At 36.8% G+C, this 27,629-nt stretch overlaps 1 protein-coding gene across 8 annotated transcripts; it reads left to right on the top strand.

Annotated features, from left to right (window-relative positions):
- LOC135599149 (uncharacterized) lies at positions 1-27,297 on the top strand. Of its 8 annotated transcripts, none has more exons than XM_065093918.1 (15): positions 178-318; positions 451-616; positions 1,718-1,854; positions 1,966-2,108; positions 3,076-3,224; positions 3,497-3,576; positions 10,807-11,064; positions 14,824-14,934; positions 19,036-19,158; positions 23,846-23,967; positions 24,046-24,115; positions 25,049-25,141; positions 25,420-25,547; positions 25,635-25,776; positions 26,822-27,297. In XM_065093918.1, the coding sequence occupies exons 2-15, from the start codon at positions 538-540 to the stop codon at positions 26,951-26,953; spliced, it is 1,767 nt and encodes a 588-aa protein (XP_064949990.1). In that variant the 5' UTR covers positions 178-318; positions 451-537; the 3' UTR covers positions 26,954-27,297. The 8 variants fall into 8 exon arrangements, with proteins under 8 accessions (XP_064949989.1, XP_064949997.1, XP_064949992.1 ...); XM_065093922.1 differs by lacking the exon at positions 451-616 and adding an exon at positions 1,376-1,517 and having other exon boundaries at positions 181-318; XM_065093923.1 differs by lacking the exon at positions 178-318 and adding an exon at positions 1,376-1,517 and having other exon boundaries at positions 601-616.
- The last annotated feature ends 332 nt before the right edge of the window (positions 27,298-27,629 follow it).

The following is a 27,629-nucleotide window of genomic DNA, read 5'->3' on the forward strand; positions in this document are numbered from 1 at the left end:
CACGTTTCCGTGTATGAATCGCCCACGCTGCTCGCTACCCACACCCACCATAACGTCCTCCTCCCCTTTCCCCTCGCTTCTTCGCGTCGGTTGGATCTCTTCTTTCTTCCGCATTCTATTGATTTCTCAACCTCGACCGGAAACCAAGAGGGATGAGGGGCTTCTTCTCCTCCTCTTCTTCCCTTTTCTCCCGAGCGTTCTTCCGTAGTCGACGTACCTTAGCGCATGAATTTTCCAATCATGATCGTCATCGTCCCCTGATCAATGCTCGCTACTTCTCCGGAGACCCTTCGCAGACTTCGGCGTGTCTGCGTCCAGGTGAGTTCGACAGCATCATCCTTCCTCGCCTCTCACACCCCCAATTACATGTCCTTGCTACCCAGAAATCTTCATCATTCTTGGTCGATCACCTTCTTGGCTACTTGGTGTTTTGTGTCCCAAACCTTCTAGGGTTCGGATGGCTGCTTGGTGGATCAACGTTTGCATATCGGAATTCCCCTTAGGTGTTTCTTGGATTTCTTTATGGTCTTCGAATGAATGGATCACACTTGGAAATTCCAGTTTGCCCCCTTGCTTCCGTTCTTCAACTATTTTGTCAGCCTGTTCTTTCTTCTAGGTATCGTTTCAGCTTTGTCGTTCGTTTACTATAGAGTTTTAGGGGTTTTATAAACCGATTAGATTTCGGACATCATAATTTCTACCCATCTCTGATTAGCAACAAACGGTAATTAATATGCCTTTCAATATATATCACACTGACTGGAATCAGAAGCATGAAACTCCTTCGTAGACATATTTACTTGTCAGATTGCTATATGGTCATGCCACAGTTACATAATGATATCCCCTTCGACGGACTTCCAAAAGTTCCCGTAAAGGAAAATTAACACTTAAGATGTTGCTCCAGAAGCTTGAACATGGACATATATCCTAGTATTGGAAATACAGGTACAAAATTTTCATCGAAAGATTGGTATTATATTTTCCGCATATGAAGTGGGAAGTTGACTAACATCCTGTAGATTCTAGAAGTTGACTAAACGAAAAATTGATATTTTCCACATAATGTAGAAGTTTCCTGTTCAATATGCAATGGCCTTCCATACTGTTTTGGATCAACTTAGGCCTTGAAAAGTTGATCTCAACTTTGAAACGAGTATAGTGATGAATAGGTTGCCAAAATCCTAGAGCAATATAAGATTCTTGATAAATCTATACCAAATTTGTTTGGTTATTTGTCTTGCTTAAAACTAAGATATAGAAGGGGTCTTTTCACTAATGAGCTCGTAAGTTCTTTTAATGCTGGTTATGTATTGGTTTTTCCACTTGGTGATTGCATAATCATCCTTACCCGCTTTGTTGTTTGTAACACCAGATTGTTTTGGTGGATTAACAAAAGCCTGAAGCCTATGTGAACAATGAAGTGTAACAATCTCAAAATTGCAAAAAGGAATACATGGTCAAGGATTGATGTTGCATTATGTCATGGTTATCATGCATATATTTCAAGATACAAGGTCAAATACTGTTGGCATCTTCATTAACTGCTTGAGTGTATGTTTTTGTGTTAAGATAACTTGTTTTTATGCGATTGTATCTGTAGGAGATCTGACAAGCAAGCTATAAAAAAACATTTTATTTAATCATAGCTTCTAAATCAAGGTTGTTAACTTGTCGTCTTTTTCTTTTTCTTTCTTTTGTGGTTACTGATCTAAAGGTCCACTGGCTCGCTATAGGAGCATGGTTAGAGAAGGAAAACTTAAATATGATACTTATCAGGAAAGGGTTGCCTTTGAACTTGAAGAATTACTTGGAAAGCTACAGTGTTATCAGAAGGAAATGGAGGATTACCATGTAAAGTACTTATGCATTTATCATTCTATACTATGTTAAGGCATGCTTGTCAAATATATTGTATTCTGATTGATCAACTAGTAAAATACCATCTTTTAACTTAATCCTCAGGTTAAATTGGCAACTTGGGAGAAGAATAGAGAGAATGAAAGGCGGAAACTTCTATTGGAAGAAGCTGAGCTTAAACAGAAGGATGGTGTATGGATAGATACAAAGAATCGTAAAAGTAGTTTTATCGACAAGTGGATTTCAAGGTGGGCATTGCTTATGTTTCTTTTATGTGCAGTGACTTGGCAATGCAGAAGTTGCATACATAGTCACATTGTTTCTGTTACCATGACAAATGTAAACAGGAAAGCTGCTAATGCAGGTCTTAAGTCGATGGAATATTTGAATTCTACCAACTGCTAGGTAAAATTATATGTTTAGATTTTTTAGTGTGTAATTAGAAAACTCAATTTAGTTGTCTTGTGACGATCAAAGTGATGCGTTATGACTATCCTAAAATAAATTCTGAATGTAGCATGATATTCTGTTGGTTGGTTTTTGAAGTTATTTGATAATTTCTTTCAATCCTGCATTCGATTTGACAAATTGGTTTGAGGGAGGATGGGCCTTGGTACAACGGTAAGGCTGCTCCTTTGTGGCATGGTTGACTAGGATTCAAGTCATGGACTAATCTCTCCATCTATTTAGGCAAGATTGCATACATTTACCTACCCTAGACCCCGAGTTGGTGGGAGTCTCGTGTACTGGGTTCCCCCTTTAAATATATATAAGCATATGTATACGATAAAAGCTATGCCTTTCTTCTACTTTGTCCTTGTGTAGTGATGAATATCAAACCATGCAGCTGACTATTTTAAGCTGATAAATGACAATTGTGATTGTGTTTTCGAAGTCAAAAATTCAGTTTGATACTGGATGAAAGCTAATCGGTACATAATCTGTGGTACAAAGAAGGCTCCTGGGATGGAACTGACTTGCATTTCTTTAATTTTTCAAAGAACAGAGTATTGAATGATAGTATTTCTCATCTAGTTATCATGAATATTGTTCCAGGATTTCTTGCATCTCTATCTCCTCCCCCTCTCTCTCTATCTTCTTTGGCATGTCTCTTGTGGAACTTCCAGCTCTTGCTTTGTGTCTTCTACTTATGCTTATGTTCATAATACAACTTGATGAATTATGCTTGTTGTTTCATATCTGTTGTCGATTTAGGAGGAGAAGACGACAGAACGTAGAACCAGGTGTTGGGAAGATGGTCTCATATTTTAATCGTGAAAAAAAGCTAGACTCAGTAGTTGGTGTCCAACCAGTTCCACCCACAGCTCCAAAAGGCTTATACTTGTATGGAAATGTTGGAAGTGGTATGTTTTTAACATATTCCTCATAGCTTTTTAAACAAGAAGTTCTGGCTAATTAAACATTTTGCATCTTCCATGTTGTCTATACTTATAATTGACATTGTACAACTTTTTCTGTTGTTTTCATTGACATAATAGATCATTTGGAAGATATTCTGCATTTGGGAGTATTCTGCTACATGAATTTAGTTGTATACCAGTTTATGAGCTCTTGTTGTTATTCTATATGGTTTTCTGGATAGTTGTATCTAAAGAAGTATCCATGATGGATGCAGGAAAGACCATGCTAATGGATATGTTTTACTCTGCCACCAAAGGTATTGTTAAGCATAGGAGGCGATTTCACTTTCATGAGGTGATATTTTTTCTTTCTTGGACCGTCATATGCTGATCTTTCTTTGGCGTAATTATGTGTTTACATGGACAAAAATTAGTGTGTTGGTAAGCATATACACTTGTTATTTTATTGATTTATGGTTGTAGTTTATGTGTATGTTATGTCTACACAGAGATTAATGAAATTTAATATTTTTAAAGACCTTAAAGAGGGTAAAAATGGCTGAAAAGACTTGACAGAAGAATGGGTAGGAGAGCCTGGTGCAACTCAAGTTTTTGGGGTCTTATTGGGGCCGTGAGTTTGTTTCATATGATTTGTGAAGTTCAACTGTAACCTGGTTGAGTTGATTGAACTGAACTACATTAGGTCAGACTTAGATTGACTAAATAGTTTAAATCAAGCTGAAACAATTGATTGATCTGATTTAGCCAGTTAAATTAATAGTTGATTTGGGCCTTTATATTGGAAAAGAAAGGAATGATTCTGAATTTTAACATGCTGGTCCTTATAGGAATTTTGGAAACAAATATCCTCTCATACCCTTTTAGAATCTGATTTTGAATGTTTGAATTGGTTAATGCTGTCAGAAGCCTACTTATTTTGGGTGTGTAAGGGTGTGATAGAAAAGAATTTTTTGTTTCTCATGTACGTTGAGCTTATGATTCATGTTTTTTTCCATGACAAGATGAATCTATTGTCTCCTCGCCTCACTTCCACTATTAGTTTGTTGCTTGCATTTGATGATATTGTCTATTCATGTAATGAAAACCAAGGTTTGTTGTACCGATGTATACCGCTTGGAACGGGCGGTACATTTCGGTCCAACAAAATACCGATATGTGGATCGCCCTCTACCGGGCAATATCAGTCACTTGACCTCGTATCGAGCAATACGGGGTTTGTACCGGGTGGTAACATTCGAAATCCGACTGTTACCAACCTGACCGGTCGGATTTCGATCGTTATCGATCAGAGGCTAAGATTTCCCTATTTCAAATGGTCAATTTGACTGTTTGAGGCTTAGAAAAAGGGTTTTTAAACCCTTTCCTCCCCCCCTCCCCCTGGAACTCATTTCACCCAATCGTTACAGTTGTTCGCCCAACGTACAAAGGCAAAGGCAAAGGGGAAGGCAATAGCATCAATTGCACCATTGGAAAGAATCGAGTTAAGCGACGAGACACCTTCGCAATCACATTCAACAACTCGCTCGGTCCAGAGATATGACAGCGACGTGGACAATAGTGCCTCGACCAATGATGGCGGCGATGTCAGAGAGTCAGTGGTCATGTCTACACAATTTAATAGTGGTGCATCGATTGAAGAGCAATATTTTATACATGTTACCCAAGATTCAGATCATGGAGCTCGACGAGATACTGGTCAAGTTTATGCACGAAAGGGGAAGGGGAAGCTGGTGGATGATTTTGAGCATATGTGACATAGCCTACACGACGTAGACATAGAGAGAAGCTCATCGTATTTATAGCCGTTGTATTATAGAGAATCTTACGGCTAACAGCAGTACGGTGATAGTTGTTCACACTTCTCTGGGCAATATTATGATGATCGATCTTACGATACGGAGCAACAGATTGATAACGAAAGTAAAAGTTTTAACATTCACTATGCTCCGCACCAATACATGCCACATTTGCCATTGTCTTAGGAGCTGCCTTGGACACATGTGGTTCACGAGGATCAGCCTATGACTCTCACTACATTGATGTACTAATGACATACGATGTATCGGGATATTATGTCGTGGGATTAATTTCAGGATTGAGTTCGACAAACATATCATATTGATATATAAGATCAAGGATCTCGATCCATCGCTTGTGGAGTTTCGTTGTTCTTTTTTATGGTAGAACTAGGTATATCCATTGATTGATTACTTAATTCATTTGAATCTTAAAGTTTAAATTGTATAAAAAATAATTTAATAATTTAAATAAATTTTTATAGATAATTCAACATTAATGGAAGGATGATCCGGAATGTACCACAAAGCTACATCTTAAAGCCCGAAAAAGATATGCGGCACTATTTTTTTCCTAATTTACACTATTTTTGCTAAAATTATACTAAATTTATATTTTTTTCTAACTTAAAAACAAACCTTAATCCAATTTTTTTTTTTATTTTTCAGGTATTTTTAGAGGTTTTTTTTAATGATTTTAGGTGTACTGTTGGTACGCCTCGATAAGTATCATACCAAGCAAGGCTTGGTACACTGGTAGAGATCGAAATTGCAATCATTGATGAAAACAAACATAAAATCAGTTCCACATGCTTACAACAATTTTCTTTTCTAAAAGATTTTTTGAACAAGAGGTATACTAAGGTGTCTTTGAAGGCCACGAGGAACACTAGGACTTGCGGAAGCAAAGTTGGGGTCAGAAGGCTTTGGCATAGGGCAAGAGGACGTAGATGCGGGTATTCTTGAAGAAAATACCGTAGTGCTACCATTTAAGTTGTCGTAAAGGAAGCTATGCACAATCGAGATTGTGCTGGGAGTAAGGGCCTAAGGTCTAGATAATGGTGCACTAATTTTAGCGAAGTTGGAGGACTTTGAGAGATACTAGGTGACAGATGATCCTAGGGTTGTGCTTCGTCCGTTTGTGACCCATGAACGGGTGGATAAAGGTTGATTGCTGAAGGAGCGAATACATTCGGGGGTGGCGGAGGCCTTGTGATTTGCTGGTATTGACCACACATGGAGAGATCGCAGTCCGAGCTTATCCCACAAAGATCATAATATAATGGAGATGTCACCAGGAGGTGACATGGTGCAGCGGATCGTGGTGGAATAGTTCGAAGCAATGCAACACACATGGGATAAGTCACGTGAGAGACTTGATCATACGAAGGTATGATTAGGAGCTACTAGGAGCTCCACTTCGGTGAACAACACAACAAGGACTATGGATTCAAAGAGTGAATGCCATAGTACCACAAAGGCAAATCTTCCATGCGTGCATCGAATCTTGCATCGGATGAAAACCTTGGTCATCAGCATATGAGGATAGTGTACCACCAAGAGGGATTCTAAGTGCAAGTACCAATGAGTCCCATTGGGGGACTTGATCATACTGAGGTATGATTGGAGCGGTTGGGGAGTTGGACTACTCCAAAGTTTATATTTGCTTAAGGGAGCTTAACAAGTTCGAGGACAAGGCTGAGTGAGCGAACATTGTTACTAAGGACATAAAAGAGAACAGGATTTGTGCGAGCCCTACAGTATATTGGCGGAGGCCATGCACGAGAGTTGCAATTTGTTTCTCTATCGACTAAAGGAAACTACTTGGAGAACATAGAGGGGTGAAGCAGGTGGCCAAAAGTGGCGAGGAAGCGACGACAAGTCCAGAGGGACATAGCTACCCAAAATCAAGTGTAAAAAAGAATGGAGGTGGACTTGGAGGAGTGCCATAGTGTCGTAGAGGTAGATCTACCGATTGCGAAGAAAGGGATGTAGATGCGAGATGACGGATAGTAGGGTCATGGGCATGGTAGCGCCATGGTATTGCAAAGGTGAGATTTCCGTGGTGTCATCGATCCCTTTTTCTCATGAAGGGAGAGCGTTTGGTCATGAAAGTGGCTAAGGAGGTGGATAATCCAAAGGCAAACTCCTAGTACTGAGACAAAGCTGAAGGGCGGAGGCTAGGGAACTTCATAAGACTAGTATCTATGGGTTTTTCATCAAAATAGCCGAAAGTGGGGGACTTGGGTCGATGCAGGAGTGCTCGACCAAGGAATGAAGTAAGCAGTATGTGATGCAGTACCTTTTCTACTTTAAAGAGTAGGCGACAAAAATGATGGAGAAGACAGTACAATCCTAGAGACGACCAAAACTATTGGAAACTTGTTCCAAGTCTTGGTGAAATTTTGCTCTTTTCGGGAAAAACTTCTTATATTCTAGAAGTTCGTTCGCAATAGGGAGGCGAATCGCAGTAGCTAACTCAACGCAAAGAGTGCGAACACTTTGAGTGCTTAAGAAATATGAGTAAAGTGCAGGCAAAGACTTGTAACCAACTTGATGTACGAAGTATAGCCCTTGAAGAGGCAGGCGAATTCAAGTAACCTTTGCCTTCTCAACTCTTAAGAGGAGCGAAACCAAGTACTATAGTTCTCTTATTTATCCAATAGAGGAGCTCTGCACATGTTTAAAGACCTTTCTAATAAACTTAGGGGAAGACAACAGTTGTTAAATCCAAGGTTCGCAATACCGTACCGTACCGGTATTTCGACCTGGGCTCGGTACCGGTACGGTATGGTGTACCGAGTAGTACACCCAGGTGCACCGAGCACTGTAGCAGTGCTACAGTGTACTGGTGTACTATACTGCTACTATAACAGTGCACTGCAATAGTAATTGTACTGTTGTAGTGCTACAGTGCACTGCAACAGTGCACTATACTGCTATAGTGCTATAGTGCACTGCTACAGCGGACCGTTAGCGGGCGGTCCGCGTACCGTTGGCCTGTCGGACCGGTACGTACCGCCCATATCGGGTGGTACGATTCAGTATGGCAGACCTTGGTCAAATCCTTACCAATGGTGATCGATCCTATCGAGAGTAGATTGGTTATCTCATTTCTCAATAGAATGCCAATCGAAAGCTGAAATGATGCGAACCTACTTGAAGGTGATATCTAAGTAGAAGAGGAATCGATAGGCAAATTTTACAGAGGAAAGATCTTAAAAATGTAAAGTTGGTGAGACGATGCCCGTTAAAGCTCCAGTAGGCATCCAACAAACTCAAGCGGCATGAGACGTTTGAGAGATTGGTGCACAACAAGGAAGGTCGTTTCCTTTATGAAGGATCCACATGAACCAACAAAGATCAGCACAACTTGATTGACCCTACACCGTAGTCAGAGTTATTGGTGAGTTGAAGCAGCATAGCGAATCAAAGTTTGACTACACAACAACAGCGACAAAGAGCAGTTAGGAGCCAAGAGGTGCGTTGCAATTGAAGCAGAAGATTGAAGATTCAGCATTGGCTAAGAGATACAACATCCGTAAAGGGTTCGACGAGGACGTTGAAGGACTAAGTGAGGGACAATGTCACAGACAAAGTTGTAAACAGGGTGTTTGATGTAATGCTTGTATATGTTTGTGTCTTTTGGTTTTGTTCATGCTTTGCATAACATGTAGAGGGCTTGTAGTAGGCTTGGTAGCCCCATTTTGGTTGGCCTTTGTGATTGTTTTAGTCTTGTAAATGCAGGTTGTTTGCATTCATCATCTAGAGTTAAAATTGCTTAGAAATAGGCTATCCAGGTAGCCATTTTGGGGGTTTTCTAGCTCTGCATAATGGTGCAGAGTGTTAGCCAGTACAACACTTAAGAGCTACCCGGGTGGCACATGGCTGCATGAACCTTTAGGGTAGTGTCTAAGGTTGGTTCATTGTCTTGTTCCACAATAGTGTCATGTGGGCACTTGTGGGGACTTTTGGTCACGACGAACCACCTTAGACCCTTTGTCATGACCATTCAGAGCTTGTGAAGTTTATATTTGTAATTTGCATTATTTATCAAGTGTTTGTTGAAATGACTGCTTGTTGGATCCTGAGTTAAATATTTCCTGTGATCCATTTTCTTTTCTGTAGGTCCTTAAGGGGTCAGAAGAGGTTTTGGGGAGGCTGATCCTTTGCGAATGGAACGCAAGAGTGCCACACAACTTAGGCAAAATCAGCCAAGTCCATGATAGCATGCCACTCAAGATTAAGATCATGGAGCTCGGTGAGATATTGGTCAAGTTTATATATGGAAGGGGAAGGGGAAGGCAGGGAATGATTTTGAACAGATGTGACAAAGCCTACACGACGTAGACACATAGGGGAGCTCATCGATCGTATTTACAATCATCATCTTAGGGAGAATCTTACGACCAACAACAGTATGGTGATAGTTGGTTATTCTTCTTCGAGCAGTAGTATAGTGATTGAACTTATAATATGGAGCAATAGATCAATGGCAAAAGTAGATGTTTTGACATTCTCTATGCTTTGCACTAATACATGCCACAATCGTACTTGCCTCAAGCGCCGCCTCGGACACGTGTGGTTTACGACGATCATACTACAATAATCACCACATTGATGCACCAATGGCATACGGTGTATCAGTATACTATGTCGTGGGGATCAATTTCAGGATTGGGTTTGATAAATATATTAAATTAATATATAGATACATAGGATTGAGGTCGCCGATCCACTACCCGTGAAGTCCTGTCTTTTTTTTCATGGTAGAACTATGTATATGTATCGATTGATTACTTGATTCATTTGAATCTTAAAGTTTAAGTTGTTTAACAAATAATAATCTAACAATTCAAATCATTTCTTTGTAGATAATTCAATATCAATAGAAGGATGGTCCGGAACGTACCACAATGTGACTCCCCAAAACCCAAAAAAGATATGTGCCATTATTCTTTTCTAATTTAGATTATTTTTGTTAAAATTATACTAAATTTATATTTATTTTCAACTTAAAAATCCTAATCTAATTTTTTTTTTTTTTAGAAACTTTTGGACTATTTTTGATCATTTTTTCGTCGGTACATCCTGTCGTATTGACACATAGTAGGCCAGTATAGAGTGGTATGTACTATACCGATGGCCGATTGATACACTAGTATGGATCGATAAGGCAATCCTTGTGCACATCAAGGTATGCAATACCGTACCGTACCGGTGTTTCGAGATTGGCTCGGTACGATACGGTACCGGTGTACCGAGCGATACACCCTGGTGTACTAAACAATTTTATATATTTTCTTCATTACTGTAGTACTGTAGCACTGTTGCAGTGTAATACTATAGCACTGTAGTGATACCGGACGGTCCGCGTACCGGTATGCTATCGGACCGGTACATACCGCCCATACCGGATGGTACCATTAGGTACTGCATACCTTGGTGCACATCAAGTCATCAACAGTCCAGTGTTAACTTTGGTTAGATAAATCAATACTTCAGATGAATCCATGTCTGAGACAGCTTGGCTAGATGAGTGAGATGAATGTAGCTGCTTGAGAACTGATGCTATTATAGTCATATATCTTTTTCATTATTCCTTTTTATGAGAAGAAAATATGGCTAAGCCCAAAGATATCCAATCGTTTCTGTCATTGCATGTTGTTGCCTACTAAAAGTTACTATATTCTTTATCATATTTTGTGGTTTCTGTGGTTTTTATGTTTATATGTGATAAGCTTGCCATTTGCATTCTTCATATGCAGGCAATGCTTAAAATACATGAGCATATGCATGAGATATGGAAGAACCAGGCTGAGGAACAATCTCAACAATCCAGTGTTTTTAGTTGGATAGATAGTCTTCCATTCAATGCAAAAGTCAAAGAATGGTTGGTTGGAGAAGAGAGATATAAGCAAGAACTGCATTCAAAGCATATTCTTGCTGCTGTAGCAGACAATTTTCTTATTGACAGGAAAGCAGATAAGACTGGAGCAAGCATTCTTTGCTTTGATGAGATACAGGTATTGCATAATGAGAATGATCCATGACTATATGCTCTTAATTTTTTTTCCATCATCAAGAAATGTTGTAGCCTTCTGATGGTAGTCTTCTAATAAAATATAGTGATGTCACTCTTAATTTTAAATATAATATCTTAGTTATATGAGAATGGACCACATTCATGGGAGATTAGACAGAGCATAAACCTGAAGATAAGATTAAATCAGAGGCAAACTTTCTCTATAAATGCCTTCAGGAAGGATCTGAGTATCTGGGATGTGTAGTTCGTGAGTGTTGGCATATGTTTGCTCATTGCATACTAAAACGTTATAAGAGATGACTGCTTATGTATATAAGCATGAGATTCTCATAAAATTTAAAGTAAATCTCATTGTACATCTCAGTGTCCTTCAGTGAAAAAGGGAATTTTTGTGGCCTTAAGCCGTCTCATTTTCATTATTAAATTGCTCAGGTTTTTTGTTATTGCCATTTGACCTTTTGACCCCAACCTCCTCATTTTACTGTATGTGTGTGTGTGTTCTAAAGAGTTTTAAGCTTCCTATTCTTTTGGAGCATCCTGGGACTTCTGAATAGAAAGAAAAATAACATATATATACATACATATATATATATATATATATATATATATATATATATATATATATATATATATATACATATATATATATATATATATATATATATATATATATTTATATATATAAACTTTTACAAATATTGATCTGAGGATGAGAGAGTGGTGTAGCAGAGGCCTGTAGATGATAGACCAGGTTGCTAAGGATGAATTAGTGCCTCTGTTTTCAAGCTTTCACTCATTTGAATGTTGATATGGTTTTCAGAACAATGCTTTTATGTGAAAATAGCTAGTATAGTCAGCAATAGATGTAATTCAGCATAGATTTGAACTAAAATGAGATCTTCTGTATTTTGGATATTTTGTAAAGAATAAGTTAGCTATTTTCAGTCCAAGGATAAATTCCAGAAAATAGATGGCAACTGATGTAACTCGTTAGTTAAGAGAAAGGAAGTCATAGAGCTTTAGATTATAGGGAAAATGAATAAGATTGGATCATAGGAAGAGGGGATAAGACCAATCTATGGTACATTCTCAAATCTATCAGATAGTATAATAATAGGAAATGCTCTACTATAAAACAAGCAAACTGCCTCTTTTTTACCTCTCAAATCTGATGTACATTCAAATAGGGATCAATCTCTTGCATATTACATCAAGTTAGAAGTCATCCTTATTTGGTTTGGACTCCATAAAAGAAAATGAAAACAATATGAAATCAACTCCTAGAATATCCAAATGACAAACTTTCTCATGGTACTTGAATTTCTTTTATGATTTGGAGCAAGATTTACATGAGACAAATTTGAGACCATATTATAGTCTGTAAGAAATAGTACGAAAAACACATTGAAGACAAAGAAAAAATAAATGAAAAAGGAAGGTCTGACTGTATATCACTGAACTTAGAAGCCTAAATGGACTCATATAATGACTATAACATCATCTTTCCTATACTCAACCTTTTTCTTGAGATGACCACAGGCTTGCCTAATGGTTTTCCTTGTATAGTGGGAAATGCGTAGGCCTATGCGTAAACTTATTGGACACTTGAGGGAATTTCATATGGTTGGTGAGTACACTTGAGTAATATTTTGTTACTAGTGAACTTTAATAATGTTTCATTATTTTGTCTTTATCAAATAAATTCTTTTGGTTGATAACTATCTTTTTAGTGTCCTTAGACAATACTAATGTACAAATTGGACGAGAGCAACTAAAATTGAAGTTTATGGACCACATGACTTAGTATTCTCTTTTTTCTTGAAGATTCTATTACCTATTGTAATTGCATAACCTCTATTTTACACATTAATTTCATTTGTGATATCCCAGCCTTACTAATTGAGCTTGTTCCTTTATTTCAAGTAATTTTCTTATAGATTATTTGATGTTATGAGATCAAATATGTTGTATTTTGCTTTGAGTAGGTTTAACTACTGAGGTTCTTAATTTCAATCTGTGCTAGTGTACTTGGTCGGTATACGTATAGTGATGTACCGACGGTATGCCCAAAAAAATCAAAAATAGCTCCAAAAATATCTAAAAATAAAAAAAATAGATTAGGATTTTTAAGTTGCAAATAAACATAAATTTAATATATTTTTTACGAAAATAATCTAAATTAGAAAAGAATAGTGACACATCTTTTTCGAGCTTTGAGAAGTAGAATTATGGTATGTTCCGGATCGTCCTTCCGTTAATATTGAATTATCTACAAAGAAATGATTTGAATTGTTAGATTTTTTTTTAAACAACTTAAATTTTAAGATTCAAATGAATCAAGTAATTTCGATGAATATGCCTAGTTCTATCACTAAAAAGAAAGATGAAACTCCACGGGTGGTGGATCGGAGTCCTCGATTCTATATATCTGTATATCAATTTGATATGTTTGTTGGAACCAATCTTGAAATTGATCCCATGACATAGTATGCTTATCCACTATATGTCATTGGTGCATCAATGTAGTAATGGTCGTAGTCTAATCGTCGTGAATTACACATGTCCAAGGCGGCTCCTAATGCAAGTATGATTATGGTATATATTGGTGCAGAGTATGGAGAATGTCAGAACTTCTACTTTCGCCATTGATATGTTGTTCTGTATCATAAGATCGATCATCGTATTGCTGCTTAGAGAAGTATAACCAATTATCACTATACTATCGTTGGCCATAAGATGCTTCATGATATGACGACTGTGAATACGATAAACTTCGCTTTATGTCTACGTCATGTAGGCTCTGTCACATCTAATCAAAATCATCCATTGTCTTCCCCTTCCCCTTATGTGTATAAATTTGACTAGTACACCGTCGAGTTCCATAATTTGAATCTTGGGTGGCATGTGTAAAATATTGCTTGGTCCATGCACCATCTTTAAATTGTGTAGATGGGACCATTGACTCCCTGACATCGTCCTCATCATCCGTTGAGGCACTGTTGTCTACGTCGTTGCCATGTCTCTATATTGAGCGGGTTGTTAAATGCGATTGAGAAGGTGTTTCGTCACTCGACTCCATTCTTTCCAATGGTGCAGCTGATGCTACTACCTTTCACTTTGCCTTTGCCCTTGCACATTGGGCGGATGACTGTGACAATTGGGTGTCTTTAGTTCCTCGAGCAGTTTGACTCGATGTTGTTCGACTCTTTCTGTCACGTTTTGACCGAGAGGGATCATCCTTTTAATCCTCCTAAATTTGATCCAATCCACAAATTGTAACTTTGTTGAGTTTATGAGAGTAAAAATGTGAGAATAAGAGAGAGATGTGAGTGAGAATAAGTTTGCGAGAGTTGAAGAGATTGAAAGAGTAATATGAGTTGAAAGAGGGGGGAGGAAATGGTTTAAAAACCCTTTCCTATGGTTCAAACAGTCAATTTGACCGTTTTAAATAGGGTGATCTTAGCCCTTGATCGGTAACGATCGAAATTCGACTATTACCGATCGGTACAGATCTCGTATCGCGTGATACGGGGTCAGATTATGGTATCGCTCGGTAGAGGTTGGTCCCCGTACTGATCCCCTGTTGGACTGGTATGTGCCGCCCGTACCGAGCATTATGGCAAGCAACAAAATGTATATTTTAGCTTTTATTTAGTCACTGATTATTCATTAGTAATATATTTATTAGATTGGCAAGCAAGGCCTTATGAAACTTCAACTTATGTTTTTTTATGTACAGACTGTTGATGTCTTTGCTATTGTGGCCTTATCTGGAATTGTAAGCAAATTACTGACCACTGGAACTGTTCTTGTGACTACGAGTAACAAGGCACCTGAGAATCTGAATCAGGTAGTTTCTCATCCTGCCTGCAGTCATGGTACGGTCATTTTCTACCTTTACAACATAAGTAGACATTTGTGAATTAATGTCAATGAGGAAAAGTTTCGAACTATATGAAATCATTACATGAATCTCTGTCCTGCATTTTGCTCTATGGAGGCTATTGCCACAAGATAATCTGAGGATAATCATATATTTTCTTAGTCTTTGTGGCGTAGACCTTTCGATCCTATTCATTTCTACAATATAAAATGATTCACCAAATTAGTTATCTGGTGTACCTCAGGCACCTTATTTTTTTTCCCTTAATTTTTGCTCAGTTAGTGCTATATGCATAACCTTTGAAAACAGCAGAGGTTCATCTCAATATCCTCATCTTTGCTATAGTAGCTTTTGTGGAAATAGTAACTAATTTTTTATGATTCCTGACTGTGATTAATTAAACTTTTAATGTATTTCTTATTATTGCTTCTAAAATATCTAATATCTGATTTATCTGATATATTCATTTCTTGTACTACTCTCTTTCCTTTCTTGTTGCTATGTAAATAGTTGAGGTTTGTCTTAACAGATGTAGTGAAAAAACATAGAAAGTTCAATCCATATGATTTTAAACTCCCAATAAAAATGCACAATTAACAATAGTGACACCATTACTCGTAAAGGGTGACAGTAGGCAAGATGGACCCTAGCCTTTCAGATAGGTTGTTCTGTAATTATATAACATTGTAAGATTTTCTGTCAATTTCAACCATCCTGAAATCTATTAAGTATATCTTCAATCATCCCTCATTTTTATTTTTCAAAATCTTTTGGCCATGTTTTTTCAGTTATACTCCACTTTATATCATATTGTTCAAGTTAAACTTCATATACTTGATCTAAACCCTATGGATTTTAGAGTTCATCAAAATAGCACTACCTGATATATTGCTAGCACTTACTGATCGTAACAATGTTATTATCAGATAACATAGTGGAACTTTATTTCAAATGTATCTATTAAGTTCATCAATTGCTAGTGCTAATTACTAGACAAGGCTGGTCTTTGGTGCAACCCGATAGTACTCAAATCTTTACACTTATCCTTAGCATATGCCTTATATGCCTTTTCACTTATGGGTAACCTTTTGCCTTCTTTTTTCCAAATCTATCAAAATAAATGCATTAAATATGTGTATCTTGTCATGTGATTGGTGAAGTTGGTGACCTTTTCAGAAGAAAGAAGCATATAGCTCGTAGGTCTCTGTATGTGCAACATGCCAAAGAAATCAGATTTGTAGTGAATGTGGAGTATGATGCATGAAGACTTTGAAGCATCAATGTTGCTATATAAGGTAAGATTTGATGGATGAGCATCTGAATTGATGGGATGGGTCTGAGGGACAGATGGTGAATCTAGTGATAAAGGTGCTGATCTAGTAATTGGTGCAACTGCTTTTTGGAGAGTTGTGGCACTTATAGTCAGGACTGGCCCAAAGCTCAATTTTGTTGCTTGTGGGTTAAGCTTGTGGAAGTTATCACACCATTTACAGCAGCATGGTCTTCAGTGCTGTGATGTATCATCTGGAGTGGCACCACTAGAAGTATGTTCACTGCCTCCACAAGGTCAAAGTCAACATGTGGATCTTAGCACCAGAACTGTGGTATACCCAGCTGATATGTTATGTGGAGATGTAGCAACAAACTGCTGAAAGGAATGTTAAGAGGAAAAGAAATGGAACACTCTCGTTCGAAGTGGTTTCAGTTCGACCACTACTGACATGTAATGGCTGTCATGAATTTTCTTTATTTGCTTCTGACTGATGTCTACTTCTGTTTATATCTGAATGGATTAGCTTGAAGGAGATTACTTTCATATATTGTGTTATAAATTTGATGGAGTCAAGCTAGATGTCTTTGATGAAGAAGCAATTGTAAACATGCAGTGATTAATTTCATGGTGGTCTTCATTGAGGAGCAACATTATACTGTATTATCAATTTTGAATGAATCAAGCTAGATGTCGATTAAGCAATTGTTCTTGTAGTGATTGACTTTTTGGTGGTTTTTATAGAGGAGAAACAATTCATGATGCCATTCGAAATGTCAATGATAAGGTGATGCATCGACTCTTCCTAAGCATCCAAGAGGCAACAGAAAATGATATCATATGAATGAGGGACAGCATTGATGCAATACTCTGGGTAACAGTCAATAATGGTGGTGAATGTTGGAATTTGATAGGGAACTTATGGGCCTTGCCTTTGCACCAGCACTATTTTGACTCAAAAGTGCAATGTTGTCAGCATGTATTCCTTATCAGGTGCAATGTATAGCTAGAATCACATGTAAGTCGTATTTCTCTAGGTATTTAGAATAAGTCATACTTTGTAGTTTGTACACAACATATCTCTTCTCTATACTGTCTTTATTTTGTGACATTGTTTTCCTTATTCTTATTTGAGTGATATCTGCATACATCATCATAGTGTAGCATGGCAAACAAGTTTTGTGCTACTGTAAGTTGTTTTCACCATTACATGTGCTGGTCTGAACATTAATAATGACTCCAGACAGGAGCACCTTGTTTATCAAGTGATGAAATGTGCTTATAATATTTTGAAATGGATCTCTTATGATTCAAAAATTGAAAATAACTAATACTTCTTTAGGCAAAATAGTTAATATATGTTTCAACTCTTTGGACCATATATGTCTATGTTTGTCTTAGGAATAGACCAGAGAATATAGTTAAGTTGGATAGACATGAAAACCCTTTAAGTAAAAGCTTTAGGTAAGTTGGATCAATTGTTCAATAAGATGAAGATATTTTTCTAAGAGTAAAAATAGGATGGTTAAGATGACGAGAGGTATCAGGAGTCTTGTGTGATCATCGGATATCTTTGAGATAAGAAGAAAAATTTTATAAGGTAGTTGTGAGATAACCAACAATGTTTTATAGATCTGAGTGTTGGGCAGTTAAGAAACAACATATATAAAAAGTTTGTGTTGCTAAGATGAAAATGTTGAGATGGATATGTGAAGTTATTAGGAAAGATAGGAAAAAAATATTTCTTTTCGTGAACAACTAGGTAATGCTTCGATAGAGGATAAGATAAGAAAAAATCATTTAAGATGATATGGGCATATGCTCAAGAGACCTCTAGATTCGATAGTCAAAAGAGGTGAAATGATTCATGTTAGTGGTATGAGAAGAGGTAGAGGAAGATCTAAAATGACTTTAATAAAAACTATAAATAAATGTTTAAGTACTCTGAATTTAACTAAGTATATAGCTTTTTATGGATCTCAATGGCAGCAAAAGATTCATGTAGCCAATGTTAAATAGTTGGGAGTTATAGTTTTGTTATTGTTGTATGTTTGCATAATTTAATATATTATTCTTTAGTGACATGTGAAATTGCACATTTTTTATGACCATGCTAATTTGCAATACTATATATCCTCGTATCTTTCTCAAATATTTAACACATAAACTTGTATAATTTCACCAATAATGTCTTCTAACCTTTTCTCCATAATGCTCCTTTTGTACCTTTTTGGAATATTTTATAATGTCATTTTTAATAGTTAATTTTAAGAAACATTCTTAAATCTTGTTATTCTTATATTACTTGTTTCACATCCTTCACTTATGATTAAAAATATTATGGTTGAGAATCAGTTTAAGCAAATGGGAGCTCAATCAAACAAATGAAAGATAGATCTGGGTCTTCGCTTCAACATTATGAATGTGAATTTGAAACTTTGACCATAATGTATAAATTTTGTTATTCCAGTGATTAGGGTGATAAATTGAGAAGCATTGCATTCAACAATTTAGTTAGTTCGCTTCTTTATGTAAGAAATAATGCTAGATACTGCAATCTTTGTAGAAAGAGGTTATTGTGTTTCTTGCATCTCTATGCATGCACCATCTTTCTAAAATATCTCAAGTCTTTTAAAAATATGAGTTTGTATATTTCAATCAATTTCTAATTCATCTTATTTTAATTATTTGGATACATCATTGGTAGAGAACTAGTAATTTTTTAAGTTAGTCAATGTCTATTATATTTGGAATTCTATCTTGAACTTCTTAAGAAACACTTCATTTTGGAATTCTAGGATGGTATGCAGAAAGATATATTTCTATCCTTTTTATCCAAGTTGGAGGAGAATTGCCAGAAAATCCTCATTGGAAGTGATATTGACTATCGTCGCTTAATACCAAATAAAAGAATGGACCAAGTAAGCTGAAATTAGATTACCATTACATCTGATGTTTTTGGAGTTACTATAATCCATGTTATTGAAGATTTTTTTATCCTTTGTTTCTTTCATATGCATCCTCACATTAATGCTTATCATGAGGATCATGTAATTGCTTGATGAAGTACAATCGACTCTGATGGTACCCCAAATGAATATTGGATTATTGGTGGCCTAATTGTTTTCTACTAATAACTTGTAAGACATTCAATGAAAGATCAGATTCATCCTGAAAGAATGTATAGAATTTAAAATGTCATCCATGAACCAACGGTGCCAGCTTGCCTGCTGTGTGCTGCCCCATCCTGATGGTCCATTGCATAACATAGGAGGCATATTTGCACAAGGCATGTGTGTGTGTGTGAGTGTCAATACATGGCCATACATGACCTTTGTGACTGCCATACTATAGGATTGGCACTTGTTCTTAATGCATCGACATGCTTGCCAAGTATGGGCTAGTGGATATTGGTTTTATGAAGATCATGCATGAGTCACTAATGGAGATTAACAAGATAAACATTCAAAGAATTATTTTAGGGTTTCCAAGAATCTTTATGTATGGACAGTGACTACAAATTGAGTTGTAAATTGTCTGAATTTGATCATTGAATTGTCCCATGGCCCTTAGATGTTGGCCCACTTAAATGATAAGTGGGTTCATTATAGATTGGTCCTAGTTTTGCAATCTAATTCATGAAAAGAAAGGTTGGGAAATCACAAGTGACCTTTTAAAATGTGATGTTTTAGCCTTTGCCAATCCTTCAAGTTATCATAGCCAGACTGCTTGTCAAATTACCTAGATTATTTGTTTATGTCACTGCAACTGTGTAAAGAATTATTCTGTCAACGTATTTCGTGTTAGGAACGAGTCGGTACTAAGAGGGGGGGGGGGGGGGGTGAATTTGTGCAGTAGAAAAATTACGTCGGTTTAAAAATCTTCGTTCAATTAAAACCGATTTCGACGAAAACTATTTCGGAGAGATGTTAACTTTGAAATTGTATTCGTAAGCGTAATGGAAGTAAAGCAAGTAAGTAGTTTGCAGTGAAGGTAAATAGCAAGAATAAAAATGCAAACCAAGTTTTTATAGTGGTTCGATCGCCGTGACCTACATCCACTTCGTCGAGACCACCGGCATCCACTAACGATCTTACTTTAATAGGCGAAGATCAACCTATTTCTTACAACTCTATTCTCCTTTTGTATGCTCAGGTGAGAACTTTTACACCCCCTTTTTACAAAGCTTCCCTCACACTCTCTCGTAGAATGATCTCTAAACTTTAGGATGAGGGACTCTATACTTTACAAGGGTTTTCAACTCTAGAAACACAGAGTTTTTGTTCACTTTTCTTGCTTCTCCATGCAGGAATATGTAGGGTATTTATAGACCCCAAATGGCTTAAAAAATGGAGCCAAAATTCAAATCCCCCGAAATTTCAGGGTACGGGCGGTACCACCGCTTGCAGTCTGACACTGGGCGGTACCACCGCCTAGTCTGGCGATACCACCGCCTAGAAGACTATGTTTAGGCGGTACCATCGCCCAACACAGTCTCGGAGATTGTGCCACGATAGTTTCACCTGTTTGATCACTGTTTGGGCCTTTCTCTTGGCCCAACATAGCCCAAACTTGGGCCCAACTATCCCTTAATTGGGTTGGCCCAATTTTAATCCAAATTATGTGCTAACTACGAATTTTGAGACATTTACTAAGCTAAACAAAGTCTGTAAGTCTAGGTTTCTTCTGGTGAGCTTCCGACGATCTTCCGGCGAGCTTCCGGCGATCTTCCAGCGAACTTCCGATGATCTCTCGGCAATGTTCCGGCGGACTCTCAATAGGCTCTTGGACTTCATGACGATCTTCTTGGCGAGTTCCGACGAGCTTCTTTGGCAAGCTTCAGGACTTCTCAGTCAATTCCGGCAGAACTTCCGACGAAGGTCCGGACTTCCGACGAACTCTCGAACTCCCAACGAAATCGCGTTCTTGACTTCGGGACTTCATTTTGCTTTGTGCCTTGCTATCGTAGTTAATCCTGCACATATAAAAACCAACTTCGATATAGACAATTATTACAAAGCTTGAATCATGTTGTTCAGCATGTCATTGGTTCATCGACGCTTCGTTCGATTCTTCGGCACATCGTCCTCTCTTGCGGCCTATTGCTCAATCGGCCAGTTGACCTCCGCAACTCCGATATCTTTGGCGCAATATCCACACTTCTTGGCCCGATGCCCGAATTCACGGCCCGAAGCCTTTTGCCGATACGGCGATCGATCTTCCGGCCCGACGTCCAATCTTCTGAATGTTTATTCCGGCCCAACATGAGTCTTCCTGCGTCAATTGTCTCTCCTTGATTGAAGCTTTCTGCGTCGCTCAAAACACATATCAAATCATAAATACTATAAATTGGTTTCATCATCAAAATCCGAGATTCAGCATTTCGTTATTGTCTACTCTTTCTATTCTGATCAAATACCTAGCAAAATTTGTATATCCTGGCTTCTTTTCCATTCTAGAGATTAAATAGGAAAACTTCAGTTGGTTAGTTCTAGGTGACATCTTTATTGTTAAGAGAAATCTTGACAAGGTTTTCTTTTTTAACTCAAAATTTATGGTGACTATTATAACCTTATGTTCGCCCAAAAAAACAAATCTAATTTGTCACAAATTCTAGCTCCTTTATCTCTATGTAGACATAACATATTTCAGTAGCTTCCACACTTCATAATATATATGTTAATTTGGATAGAAGTAAGATGATCCATACAAGTTTGATTGGTGTCTTCCACAATATGACTAACTTGCAGCAGAACTTTTATAGCTTTTCAAGTGATTGTTAAAGTTTAGAATTTTATTTGGGATACTAAACATGAGAAACTTTAAGGTGTCATAAGCTTTTACATAGTAAATGCACTCAAATATAGATCCTTGGCATATTTACCTGGCAGCAAGCTGTTGTCATTAGAACATAGAGGTTATAGTTGACTAACAGAAGCACAATTAAGAAAATCGACTGGCCGGTCCAATCAGGAAAACCATGATCCAGTTTTGTGACTGGTCTGGTTCTACGCAAAGACCAGAAGTGTAAAAGAACCAGCCTGGACTGACAAATTCAGTTGTTTCTTTAATGAACCATGGAATCTTTTGGAGTTGAGTTCGTAAGAACTAGCCGGTTTTCTAATATATTCAAAAGTTAGTACACCCTTATTTTCTAAATTAAATTGAATTATAATGAGATGAATTTCGCTACTTTCATTATTAAAAAAGAAAATCTTTAGCAATCTTCTCCAGCAGTCCCTCTCGTTGATTTTCCTGCTTGTCTTGCACAGCTGTGCGGACACCTACTGTCATGCCCAAGGAGTGGAGGATTAGGAGGAAGAGGAAGGAGAAGAAGAGCATGAAGGAAAATAAGAAGAAAGGAAGGAAGAAGAAGAGAGAAGGGAAAATAGAAGAAAGAAGAGAAGAGGAAGGAATAAAGGAGTGGAGAAGAGAAGCAAAGGAGAACAAGGGGAAGAGGAAATTTGGGCAAAGGAAGAGGGGAGAAGAAAATGAGAGGAACAAGGAGAAGTGGAGAGGAGGGGAAGGGAAGGAGTAAAAAGAGGGAAAAAAAAATTAAAAGAGGAAAAAAAAATTGAAGCTCCAATCAATTGACCCACTAGTTCAGCAAGTACGTAGGGAAACGAAGCATGGTCCAGTCAATCACCAGTTAAATTCCAATAACTATGTACTAAACACATTGATTGTATATCTCAAAGAACTAATAAAATACCAGCAAATTATCTGATTATATTATGTTCAACCACTAGTGCCACAATTTTCAAAAAGGGGTCATGGGTTAGCACAGCAAGGATTTTAATGTCTAATAAATAGGCATAACACGCCTGTGGTCTTGGAGGATGTTTAGTGGTATGTGATCAAGCAAAACAGAGAGAGAAGGTGTGGACTCACATCTGGGCCAATTCACCAATTCTGTCAGATGTTAATTTTCAAATGTGCATGGAGTGCTTGCCTAAACTTGTAAATCTGGTTATGATAGATCACCCTTCATTGTGACTTATTAGGTTATTAGGACTACACAAGTCTCAAATCTGACTGCAAGCAGCCCTGTACTTTGCATAGAGTTGCCAAACACACTTCTTTTGGCTTCATAAAGGGCCATTCACATTTTGTAATAGAGTAAAGATCTGTGAGCGTAAATTACATAGTTGATGCCTTGTGAAATTGTTTGACCAGAATTATTCTCAAACTTTGCCTAATTTTGGGTAATAATCCTTTGTTATAGAATAGTTCACTTCAGACATCTTTACATTTAAATTTGTAATTGTTTTAAATTCTTTATTATTGAATATTCAAGGTGTATTATAATGCCTCTCTCTAGTAATGATAATCTTAATAGCCACAAAACAACTGCATTACAGGTCACTTAACATCACTATTTCTGTTCTTCTTATGTACTACTGTTACTATACATACCAAAATCTTGAGCATACTTCTAAACCAAGTAGTCATGGTTTGCCGTGTGGTGATACTTTATGTTTATGTAAATGTCATTGTTAAAATCCAGCATATGGAACATCTTGTGGTTCAATAGTGGGCATTTTCGTGTATAGTTATTATCGAGGAGTTCAAAAATTTAAGTTTACGCATCTTGACATATACCTGCAGGTTTCCTTTTTTTGGCCTTCCAGCACTGGTGCTTGTAGAGAGTATGAAAGAATGTGGTGTGAGGTCACCAGGAAAGCTGGAGGGGCAATTACTTCCACTGTTATTCCTGTGATGTTTGGGAGGTATGTGTCCTTTTCCATATTTATACTTGATAAATATATGATTGGTGTGAATTAATGTGTAAATAATTTCCTGAACAGATGTCTGGAAGTTCCTGAAAGCTGTAATGGAATAGCGAGATTCAACTTCGAGTATATATGTGGCCGCCCGGTAATGTTTTATGTCAATTTGTGAGTGTAAAGTTCCTTAATGATGGAACACTTTTTACTTGAAATACATATTTTTCTTTTTTATTTATTTATTTATTTTATGATAGCTTGACCATCAAAATGACTCATTATTAGGGATGATGGTACATGATTTTAATTTTAGAGGATTTGCTAGAAACAGAACATCAACTGGAGGCTTTTTTATTTTCATATTTTTATGAATTATTAACTGGCAACCATTAATTTCCAAACTACTAGAGAAACTCATATAAGATATGGAAATAAACATAAACTAGAACTTATTAATGCACTCATCAAAGTTTTCTGATGACTTGCTAAATGATCAGGTGGTAGGATTTCTTTGCCTGAAGTACCACTGGTTCATGAGATTTAGAACTAATGTGGTTCTACAACTTTCTAGATAATCTGGTTAGTTCATACTTGATTTTCTTTTTTGATTTAGATAGGCCTAGAAGTTTCTTCTTTAAATTTTACTATTTATTAGAGATGCTAATTTTTCCAGGGATATATTTAAATAATCCATGTATTTCTTTCCAAATGAGTTATGCCACTCTCTCGTTTGAGATAGATAATCTGGTTAGTTCATACTTGATTTTCTTTTTTGATTTAGATAGGCCTAGAAGTTTCTTCTTTAAATTTTACTATTTATTAGAGATGCTAATTTTTCCAGGGATATATTTAAATAATCCATGTATTTCTTTCCAAATGAGTTATGCCACTCTCTCGTTTGAGATAGATAATCTGGTTAGTTCATACTTGATTTTCTTTTTTGATTTAGATAGGCCTAGAAGTTTCTTCTTTAAATTTTACTGTTTATTAGAAAATGCTATTTTTTTCAGGGGTATATTTGCATAATCCATGTAATTCTTTCTAAATCAGTTATGCCACTAACTTCTGTCTCAATTATAATCAGGTTGGGGCATCAGACTATATTTCAGTAGCTAGACATTACCATACAGTTTTCGTATCGGATATTCCGGTCATGAGTATGAGGATACGTGACAAGGTATTCTTTTTGCAGATATTCTTTATATTATTGTTTTCTTCACAACACTTTCATGATAATTTAATTTGGCTTCTGAAATTTCTAGTTTCCTGCAACTTCAGTTTCGGTTAATGAGATTTGCTCTTCTTCCCATCTTTGTTCAGAATTTGCTTTTTTTTTTTTGTAATTGTCAATTATCAAGACTCTCCGAGGGCATTAAAGAATATCCTTTCCTTTCTATTTCAATTTTCCTTTTTCTTTACTGTTACTACTAATAATTTTCTGTTTGGCACTTTCAGGCACGGAGATTTATCACTTTGATTGATGAGTTATACAACCATCACTGCTGTATTTTCTGTTTAGCAGCTTGTTCAATTGATGATCTCTTTCAAGGGACAGATGAAGGAACTCTTTTTGACCTTGAGAGGTACTTGCCAATGTATTACCATAGTCCTGTTACAAACACATTTACAGATGGAATCAACAGAAAACTCTTCAAACTGTGACTTTGCAGTTTTCAGTTTGAAACTGAAGCAGAAGGTGGAAAACTGCGTCGAGATGTTTTAGCAGCAGGTAGTGTTGGCTTGGGACCTGCCCCTTCCGGAATCACATCTTTATTGTCTGGTCAAGAGGAGATGTTTGCTTTCCGTAGAGCAGTAAGTACCTGCATCAATTTTTTTTTTTTCACTCCTTTTTTTACGAACTCCTAAAAGTGTTTTAAGCTTATGAGAGTGGGGATTCTGTTATAAGAATCTTGTGAAGTGGGAATAGGCAATTATGTAGCCAATTATCGAGCATTTTGTGTGGTTAAAGATGGTCATAATGGGAAAATCTAGTTTAACTTCTTGAAGTGAATGTTTTTTATTAATACATTAGATCTACAATGATACTTGCAATTATCAGCTTAAATGAGTCTATCTTACTATACTTTTCATGGACTTGGAAAAAATGTATGAGAACTTTTGTAGGTTTTAATATAAAATTTATATTAAGAGGCTATTTGCAAAACTGATCCAGGATTTCTGCCTTTTAAGGACAAGCAAATTTTTCAAAAAGTTCAGTTGATAGAGAGGTTTGGCTTAGAAATGTTGGGGTATTTGGACATATACCCTCAGAAAGATAGTTTCTAGCAGGAAAGAAATAAGCCAAGGCAAATTTTCAAATATTTTTACTCCTTTTTGACAATGCACACTATATACTGACAATGTGAATCAAAGTCCTTTTCTGGTACCCTAACCACTGAGGTGTCTCCCCAAAGACAAACTGAAGTAATTGGAGTAACAAAAGTATAAATAATAAAGATAGGAAGACAGATTTGTGGGATGTGGCTACTAGGAGACTTGTTTCTTCTTATTGGACATATGTTCTGTCCGATAGGCCCTATGTTGGATAGTTTTCTTGTTGGAATTAGCAGCATCTTAATTACTAAAATAAGGGTGGTCCTTTTTTTGACAAGCAATGTAGAGTAAAATTCAATTTTATGAGTTGATTTTAGTAGCTAAGTTGTGACTAAGCATGTCTGTGGACATAGTCATGTAAATACAATTTTATGAGTTGTATTTAGTTTGCTATTTACTTGTCATAACTTAATGCATCTTCCATTGTCCCTTGATTTTAGTAGCTAAATTGGCTTGAATGTTTTTGAGCCTTTGAAAGTAACTTTATCATGATTTTCAAATTAGTAATGGGCATTATTTGCAGGTGTCACGCTTGATCGAAATGCAGACACCATCATATAGGGATGGAGTTCAACTTTTTCATCCCTTGTTTCAGCAACACAATAGACAACTAACAGATCATGCGCCTGTCTCCCAGCTTCAGCCATCCCTGTGATGAGAAGACTATTTAGTTCCTACGGATTCTTGTTAGGTTGATGGGGAACAAATCTGTTCCTGTAGATGTCATCAAGTTGCAAACTATATTTGATTGATTTCTAACAGTCATTCTTATGAGTTTGCTTGAATAAACTAATCAGTTAAGTACAAATAAATAGAACTGCAGCAACACTGGATGTTTTAATAAAAGCCACAGTACCTCTGTTGTGAACGTCAAAATTCAAGTGCTTTTTGTTGGTAGTTTTTAATTGAGTAACAGGATCATATAATTCCTGTGCCATTCACGTGCTTGTAAACTATTAAAGTTGGAATCAGCATGATTCGGCGGCTTGATTGTGTTAATTGGGTGCGACAGTTTCATCTATGTTTCCACTGGGCATATTGCTAGATGTGGCACTACTCAAATTAAGGATCATGAACATGAAGTGACGTGCTTTGACCTCCTTTTCTCGGTGTTTTTTTGTTTTATTTTTTGGTCCTGTTGGTGCGAATAGAAGATATCACATCGATTGGACGTATTGGGACTTGCAATCGATGTGATATCATCTTCTATTCGGACTTGCAATTGAGGACTATATATATATATATATATATATATATATATATATATATATATATATATATATATATATATATATATATATATATATATATATATATATATGAGGACACAG

This window comes from Musa acuminata, chromosome BXJ2-1 (assembly GCF_036884655.1).
Source record: "Musa acuminata AAA Group cultivar baxijiao chromosome BXJ2-1, Cavendish_Baxijiao_AAA, whole genome shotgun sequence".
Lineage (NCBI taxonomy): Eukaryota > Viridiplantae > Streptophyta > Magnoliopsida > Zingiberales > Musaceae > Musa > Musa acuminata.

What these genes read in the sequence shown, in the direction of transcription:
- LOC135599149 (XM_065093917.1), top strand. Translation starts at nt 153, where the DNA reads ATGAGGGGCTTCTTCTCCTCCTCTTCTTCCCTTTTCTCCCGAGCGTTC. An exon ending in AGGAAATGGAGGATTACCAT is followed by an intron (nt 1,855 to 1,965) that starts GTAAAGTACTTA and finishes CTTAATCCTCAG; the next exon opens with GTTAAATTGGCAACTTGGGA. An exon ending in ACTCTTTTTGACCTTGAGAG is followed by an intron (nt 25,548 to 25,634) that starts GTACTTGCCAAT and finishes GTGACTTTGCAG; the next exon opens with TTTTCAGTTTGAAACTGAAG.